Source organism: Mizuhopecten yessoensis, unplaced genomic scaffold, assembly GCF_002113885.1.
Source record: "Mizuhopecten yessoensis strain PY_sf001 unplaced genomic scaffold, ASM211388v2 scaffold10275, whole genome shotgun sequence".
Lineage (NCBI taxonomy): Eukaryota > Metazoa > Mollusca > Bivalvia > Pectinida > Pectinidae > Mizuhopecten > Mizuhopecten yessoensis.
Window position 1 is genome coordinate 3,737,307 of NW_018408465.1, and position 9,259 is coordinate 3,746,565.

General features: G+C 37.0%; 1 protein-coding gene across 1 annotated transcript; it reads left to right on the top strand.

The window, feature by feature from the left end:
* The first annotated feature begins 251 nt into the window (after nucleotides 1–251).
* On the top strand, nucleotides 252–5,523 carry LOC110459956. The gene is made up of 5 exons (XM_021512521.1): nucleotides 252–330; nucleotides 1,689–1,859; nucleotides 2,212–2,402; nucleotides 4,058–4,171; nucleotides 4,589–5,523. The coding sequence occupies exons 2-5, from the start codon at nucleotides 1,699–1,701 to the stop codon at nucleotides 5,161–5,163; spliced, it is 1,041 nt and encodes a 346-aa protein (XP_021368196.1). The 5' UTR covers nucleotides 252–330; nucleotides 1,689–1,698; the 3' UTR covers nucleotides 5,164–5,523.
* The last annotated feature ends 3,736 nt before the right edge of the window (nucleotides 5,524–9,259 follow it).

The window sequence follows — 9,259 nt, forward strand, 5'->3', positions numbered from 1 at the left end:
TTAAATATTGTCGTAAAATTAGACACTTTTTGTTTGAAACCCCCATTCGATAGCGATGCTTACTATACGTCATTCAGTAGGTAACAATATGAACATGTATTGAACTATATCAATCATTGGTCAGGAAAGTGTAGCTTAGCCAGATAAATTTGAAGTGTCCGCTTTCGCTGAACGGACAGTGATAAGTTCGACCTTCCTGTTGACCAGTAAGTGTACGTTAATACTCTAGAACAAATATCTATATAAGACAGACTAGTCCGGTGCTGCACACAGACCCGAGTTCCAGTGAAGCTGTCAGATCCTGAGAAGATACACTTGCTGTTCACATCGGTATGTAAATCTGTTCTTTTGCAGACTTTATTTTCACTTTCCGCAGTGACGTCCCCACAGACATTCTGAAATATAGGAACTTTACGATGTACAGGGGTAACTGTCCGGACCTGATGGCAGTTCTTCAATTTTACTTCAATTTGTTTTTCTTTAATTCCTTGCAGCCGTATAGAAACGTAAACACTGATCATTTTGAAAGGGAAACTTTGTTAAGATTTATGCAAAATTCACGTGTATGCATAACGTGTCCTAATTGACTTCCGTGGATTCGTGAAACCTTTTTGTAGCCTAGTTTTACCTAAGTATAGTTATATATGACTGATGGTTTTCTTTATAAAATTAACTCGGTGCACATTGACCTGTCACCAAATCATCAAGGTGGGTTATTACTCAGCAAGATTTGAGAAACAAAATGTTCGTTTTTGAATATGAAGCCCCCCATAGAGGTTGTAATGTTTAATAATTGCAGAAAAATCCAAGGTTACCTATTATAAAGTATATGTGGAGGGTAGTCATCTCTTCTATTTGGTGTGTGCTTGTGCATGTATGAGTCTAGTGGAGGTTGTATCTTCCGCTTAATTTTCTTCTTTTAAAATATCTTTTTATGACTTACCTCCGGCAAACTTTTCTTCTTTGTGACAATTGCATAATAGACATGTGATATTTAGTGTCAAATATCAAATATTTTTACTTTCGGTAAGTAAGGGTCTGTTCGTACAGTGTATCGCCTGTTCTATGAACCATTTATAAAACTACACTTTCTGTTAATTAATAAGTGTACGTCGTTAAACGAAGAGTATTATTTGTAATGTTTTGTTTTTATTGTCACGTACAGCTGTAACGTTGCTGTTAATGACCCGCTATTATTCAATCGGTTATTCGTTTTGGCATTGTCCTCTAAGTTCTAAGCTGTTGTTCCACATTATTTGGTTTGTTTAGTAATCAAACTGATGACCTCTGTTTGTCGATTGGCCGTAAAACAATTCAAGACAGTACAAAACCGTACCAAAACAAAAAAAAATCTTCTGTTTGACCGAGGTCTTTTTTTAGATAATTATATCTGACCTCTGAGGGTCCTTTTGTAGCTTTTTTGGCTGGTCTTTCATTACCAGCGATATCTATGAGCGACGGTATCTAGTATGGTTACAAAAATAAAACCATAATTTGATCTTAGAATTTCACAGAATTGTTTCCGTAAATATTTATACATAGATGGCAGTTGTAAGTCATGTTCTCAATAAAACAAATATAATAAATGTTGACAAGGCACAGCTTCAACATTATTGCCGCTTTATTTTTGTTTTTGTATGTTTTTGTTGTTGGGCTCGTTCTTCAAAAATATTTCTTCTACATTGTAGGTCATTAAACATGAGTCGGCAGTTGTACGCGACGCTCCTCAAGAAGGCTACGTCAGACCCAGTGGTACGCTCTGGCATGAAACTGGCCAGTAGACTGAACATGTTTCAGGCAATAGCAGCAAAACCCATGGCACCACGTGCCCTTGCTACATCGCTCCACATGAAGGAAAGGTACACTATGATTATGAACTTAAATGTGTAGTAGCAATGTGAGGGTGATTGATAAGTTTGTAATAATGTTCTTCTTGGAATGAGAAATTGTTTAAAAACTAAATTGATTCTAATATGTTTGATTAGTTTCTTTGTGTTAATTGCATATTTGCCAGCAAGTACATTTTTTCAACATTTGCATTTGTTACTAAAGCTAAACAACCTTCATCATATCCTATCTTTGTTGTGGCCTGATGGATTAAGATCCGGGCAAAACGCACGTTTTACGGTATTCCATATTCGCAAGAACTTGAATTTAAAGTCATAATACTTGCGTGTTTACTATTAAATTACCTATATGTATCTTTGTTAGATACATTTGGGAGCTGAGCCAGGCAATGATGGCAACAGGCGTAATATCAATGAATTCAGAAGGAGAGTTAGCCATACCGCCCGATTGCGTCAAGGATTTGCTAGAGGCTACTGAAAAAGCAGAATGGGAACCCCATCTCCTTGAGACACTTCCTATTCTTGATAAATGCTTTCCAGAAGATGGCAAAGCGGGTGGGTATATTTACCAAATTAACAGTAATGACCTTTTGTGTGTATTTATATATTGATAGTTGCTTGTGTTCCTGTCGATGTGCTTACGTCTTTTAATTCGGCAAAAAATATCTCGACAAATGTTAATATGTGGCCACATAATTCCAAAATTGTGTCGACTTAATATAAAAATATCATCTTAGATTATATCGACATTTTTTACAAATTATGTCGACATGAGTAATTTGCAAGTCGTAGGCGGATGGATGAAATATGCCACCAAACGTGTGTAATTTATATGTTAGATAATGTTATATCCTGCTTGAGGACCTGCACATACAATGTATTCAATTGTGGGATTTGAATGCATGCCAGCTATACCTGTATGTACTATAAACGGAACCGGTGTTTAGTTTTAATCAAGATTTCTTGTTTCGTTTATAAGTTGGGATATGCTTTATTCCTTAATCCGTACTTCTATTTTCTCTCTACTTCTTTTTGTTTCCTAGTGCATTGCTTGACAATACCCCCTTCGGCGTTAGTGTTGTGCTTTCGTCCAAGTGGGGTAAGGAATGGGTTCTGTCCTTAGGCTCGGACATGCGGAAGTCCTTCAAATTGGTAGACGTTATTTCTGCTTATCATTCAGCTTTTAAGATTAACACAACAACTGGTTTATCCGTTGTCAGTTTAATGTAACTGGGTGAAATATTGCGCTAGGTGCCTTCAGCATGATATTACGATGATATAACACTCTAAAGTTGCATCCTATCCGTGCTATCTCTAGGAGGTAAATGTAACAACCTATCCCGCCTGTAGCACACATACACACATATACATGTACATAACACACATGGAGGCACGTCTTTAAATGCCCTTAGCTGTTAAAAGGACGGTAAAAAATAAACCCAACCTAAATTATTCGGAAATAGTGTCTAATCTTTCCTGTCTTCATTGAATTAAGTGCACTTGGATCTCGTTCAGTCCTTTTATTCTGAAAACAGAACTAGGAAACAAGATCAGGCTACTTTTCTTTTTCTTATATCACTCGTAACGATATCTGAATCGTCACATTAAGAACGGTTCTTTGTGTATTGTTACTTATGTTGATGTCCACAAGTTTATGTATTTGCTGTTAACTGTTCCATTTTTATGTATTTCTTGAAGATTACAGTTGATAATGTACAAACATGTGTACTGTCGGAATATCATTAATGTATCAAATGTACTTATGCGCTTTATCTTCAATAAGATTAATCAGTTTGGAAATTTTGATATCCAAGTTTTACTTTCTACACAAACAATGTACGTATTAAACGTGTCGCTACGTTTCAAGACTGACTGGTTCCTTTCTCAATCTGTAACTGAGTGAACTATTTATATATTTTGCCTATACAACGATGTGACGAAATTGTATATTTTTCATGTCACTCAACCCGAGACGTTTCGCCTATCGATAGGGAGCGTATACACACTGCATCTGATGGGTTACAGGTAGGGTGTACATTTAGCCCCCTCCCCTGTTATGTTAGTATTGGGTCATACAGATGACTCAGCTGGTGTTCCCCTCGTCGCTGTTCATGTTCTGAGTTTTCCTGATTTTGATAGCTTCTTTGATTTATTTGTGTAGAAAGTAAAACTTTGATATTACTTATGCGCTTATTTATATCTTGATGAAGGGTACACTCTTGACGAAGCACCGCATGTGTTGGAACTGGTCAACAAAGTTCGATCCCCGCACACACCTAAACTTGTCGCTGAACTTATACAGAACATGCAGCTGTATCACCCTGGTAGGTAGTGAACACATTTGTGTATTAGAATTAGTCAAGATATAAATAGACAGATGAAAAAAAAAATGTTACTGAGATAATTCTGGCTATGAATTGCTCTGTTCATAAATTCGTTTAACTTCTGATCTTAACTTACACATGCACATTTCGCAAGATCTTTTCGTGAATTTATGGCGAGAGGCCAATCAAGATAATATTTTGCAGACACAATTTAGAAAAGTCGATACAAGTTTTGGAAACATATTTAACTACATGGAATAACCCAGAGAATTTGGTTAAACAACAAAGGCTGTACATCGGGAAGTATTTAACAGATATATATAACTTTAGGGTAAGGGTGCATCGACACCGGACCTTTTCCATCTATGTATTTGCTCATAACTAAGACTATTGTATTAATGTATTTTCCTGATTTAGATAAAGGTGCAATAAAGCACGTTCTGGATGTCGGATGTGGTACAGGCGATATCACTATTCCCTTGGCAAAGGGTTTGGAGGGCGTGTCAGTTATCGGATGTGACACATCAGAAAAAGCTATTGTAACCGCATCAAAATCTTGCGAGGGAGTTAAAAACTTATCTTTCGTCAAAGTCGATGGTGGAGCTTACGAAAACGCTTGGATGAAGAAGTTTGACGTAGTTCTCCTGTTTGATCTTCTTCATGATCTTCCATATCCTAAACAAACCATGACAGACATATTAAAAGTGCTGAAGGATGACGGAATAATTGTCATTCTCGACCCTGATGTCAGCAGTGACCCTATGAACAACGTCGGTAACATGCACGCCGCCAATGCGTTGACCTTCAGCTCGTTTTACTGTGTTCCCAGCAGCTGTTGTCACCATCACAGTTCTGCTCTAGGCGTGAGCTGGGGCACAGAACAGAAAGAGCGCTTCCTGAACGAGATGGGATTGACGGTTACGAATAGAATATCTCTACTGGGTAGTATATTTTTCCATACGTTTGTCTGCGTAAAGACCCCTCTAAAGTAGAGTTACAATCCTGTAGGTTCGTAATCACTAACAAGGAAGGTAGCAGGTAACGACGTCTGTACGAGTTGTGCTAAAAACTGAAGGCAAAGGATTAACAGCGACAAGTATATACTATTATCAGAGACTTTAAAGAGCATTGTAAAGTATAGTATATCAAATCATATCTATCTCATAATACGTTTATCTCATAATACGTATAAACAGCTTTACGTTAACGTCAGCTTGATAAGAGGTACACTTGAGTCCTTATGCTTATTTAGATAAGCTGTTTTACGCTGGGATTGTTTGTGTTGTTAACTTGCTAACCTGTACAAATGTGTTTCTAAAAGAAAATAATAAAAACATCTTTTCTCATTTAATGCATCGTTTCTTATACTTGTCAAGCATTTTAACGATTTAAAATAAATAATTTAAATACTTTTCGACTCTATTGGGATTACATAAATCTCAAATTTGACAGAGACATCGTTTTCAAGATAACGTTGCTGAAAAATCAATAAAACAAAATAATCCAAAAATAAGAAACAACCTTGGTAATAAATCTGTTTGGTATTTGAACAATTTTCAATTAAAATATTTTTTACGTATAGACACCGTTTTTTTTTTAAATTTTAAACATCATTTATTGAATAAGCTAACCAGAATTATTCAAAAGACGTTTAAAATCGATGGATAAGTAAACATAGTTGGAGGGTTAATGCTGTAATATATCACGTGAATCCTGATATACAAGTACAATGTACATTGTACGTTTGTATATGCATGCACGGATCCAAAACATCGGTCATTATAATGTCAATATCATCGCAACAGTCCTTTTACATTGGTAATCATTTTATGTTCAGGTAATTTTAACTATTATTTCATTTGATATATATTCAGAAAATGAAAGAGCGGTGAAAATTGGAAACAAGTTTTATTTTAGTCGATCAGCGATGCTTACTACTAGTATTTCAGTACTTATATGTGAATACATGGATTTAAATATAACAATCCCTGAACAGAAACATGTTGCATGATCGTATTGATTTTAAATACTTGCTGTTCACATCGGTATGTAAAACTGTTCATTTGTCGCATTTATTTTCACTTTCCGCAGTGTCTTCCCCCAAAACCTTCTAAAACGTAGAAATTCTACGATACACTGAGTAACCGTTCAGACCTGTTGGCAGTCCTTCAAGTTTACTTCCATTTTTCCTTCGAGTCCTTGCAGCTGTCTACATACGGTGACATCCCATCATTGTAAAAAGGAAAATTTTGGATAGATTGATGCGAAATTCGTCTTAACGTGTTCATATTGACCCCCGCGGATTCGGAAAAACTTTTCGCAGCCTAGACTGACGATTTGTCTGATAGGATTTACTGAGTGCACATTGAACCTGTCATCATACAGGTACATGCTAGCGAAGTCACCCACAGTTAGCGAGAGTTATCACCCGTTGCATGTGTGCAGTATATACATGAAGAATCCGAACTTGGGTTTAGATATGGAATGGAAGACGTGGACGTCGTCTTTTATATCTAATTATCCCTTTAAATACACACGGTCCGTGTGGTTAATTTACGGAGAACAGATTTCCCGGTAAGCAATGAACATTATATCATCTCACTTTTCTTCGCTCTATTTCAAACTGTTGTTAATTTCGATATTAGGTCGACGTTTCGTTCAAGTTTCGTTAAGTTTTCCTTGACATGTGACAGTCAACTGTGTCATAGAAATTGAAACTTCCGTGGCAAATACTTAGTTCAGATTCATGAAAATAGGTTCTCGTTTATAAACTACACAGGGTACAAACCGATTGTGTACCTATCAACAGTTATTATGATAAAACCACATATGCTGACATCAAATTTAATCATTATTGCAAAAGGCAACCGAAATTATAAAGCAAAGATTAAAACAAACCGTTGAGAAGGACTGGTAAAAAATCACTGCTGGAATACCCTGTATATACCTAAGCTATTGCTCTTGCGCGTGTCAGTGATTCAATATGTGTATAACTGTTACAATCGTGTGAGCGTTTTCAAATCTCACTCCTTCTTGCACAGTTGACATTATCTGGCACATTAATAATTCAGACAAAATACATTTCCCAGCCTCAATTGATACACTGCTTAGCAGAATTATTGAAAGTCGTCGAGAGGTACACTAGGGGAATTTATTCACGAATTCGTGCATGCCGTTTCACCATCCCCGTCCAAAGTAAATATATAACGCAGTGTTTGGTTTATTTTTCTGCGTGCATGTTGCTTTTTGTGTGAAGGAATACATGTATATTTAACTTAAATTAACGAGTCACTGCGTGGGAGTTCTGGTCGATGACTTCTGTCATAAATGTAGAAAAACTTTTAAATTATTTCACAATAAATATATTATAATATACATTGTCCGTACCATAGGAGAGGGCTTGTATAGGCATTACGCCTGTTGCCCAATTCCGTTTGAATTTGTATGAGATGCAATATTCAATAAAAAAAATGTGAAATATAAAATGGAATCAAAGGGCCGGTTTCCAAAACGGCCCCTTCTCTGATTCAAATTTCCTGTTGGTGGTGCATTGCCCATGCCGTTGTGGTCACAAATCTATAAAGTATATAGATTTAGGTCACTTGGTTTGTTTTTTATAGCTCCTCAAAGTTGTACCTTTCAGAAGCTGTCTAAGTGTTGATAAAATGTGCATGTTATGTAAAATATTAATGAAAATCTAATCAAATGATGGTCACCGTAAAGAATACATTCATGGCATGATTGTGACAAAAAATCATGTTTCCATCGCGCCATTTGGCTGTTTTATGGAAGAAACAATCTCAAAAATGCCATTTTCGATGATAACATTTTAGACACAAAAACTGTGTTTTTTTAGAGAATACACCCTTTTATGGGCGTTGGATGCAAACCAATTTTTATCCTATTAAACAGTACGTAATATGCTATTGATGAGAGGAAAAATCATCAAAATGTAAGTGGTGGAACATTTTCAAATGTTGGGTTGAATTAGCCTATGGTTGAATTGCCGATTTTCGACTTTCTTTAGATAATTAACAAAAAAACGAGAGTATTTGCTCGGTATGTTGAGAATATGTACACAGATATGAAAAAAAGTGAGAGAAACACTTTTTCATAAAAAAAATCCAAGATGGCTACTTCACAAGTCCCCGTGGTTGAAGACATTGGCTGACAAATAGACAGAACAACAAACAAAACGTGTTCCTTATGATTTTGGTTGGTTTTCGCATTTACGGGAGTGTTCATAGCTACGGGCGATTGTATAATACCTATATTTATAAGTTTGGTTAGTCACATGGTAACGGGGATCTTTCATATCGAGCCCCAAACATACTTTCGACATATGCACTCCGTTGCCGCATGGAAAACTATTTCAAGTTTTGTCGGAATTTCTTTACCTGTGGTTGTAATGGTCGAGGGTTTTCCAGCGTCCTGTAATACCCAAGGTAGTACAAGATACTGGAGATGTGCGCACACATTCCCATCGTTCTCTCTCCAACTGGGCACTGGCAGTAGTAGTCCTTTATTGGGGCCTCAACATCGGGTGAAACGGTGAACCGTATCCAAACGTTATATTTCGTTTGGCTTTTGTGTCGAGAATGTATTTGACATCGGAGAAGGTCTGGGGAGTGCTGGTAAAGCCACACCTCATAGTCTCCGTCATCACTTAAATGTTCGGCGATGTAACCAGGAGCCAGAGATATCTGATACGTTCCACACGTAATGGTTCTCAAGTAATCAAGATCGAGACGGGGAAACAGTACGGAAGATGCATCCATCTTGACAAACTCGGACCTTGCCCGTCTAGATAGATCCGGATCTGTCTTGACTCTCTGAGCTAAACCATTCGGTGTTGTCAAACGGTCCTTCATACGTTCAGCCATTAGCCTATCTTTGGCATCTCTCTCTGGAGATCTCTGGTAGATCGGTCCTCTAATACCATTCAGACAGGCTGTGACGGTTCGAAGCAAAGCCTCGATGACATTGATAAAGCTGTTAGACACCAATTGCGTTCGGAAGAACGTCCAGTGTTTCAGACGACCATGATAGGATTCCACAATCCACCTCGATTTGGTGATAGTTCTGTCA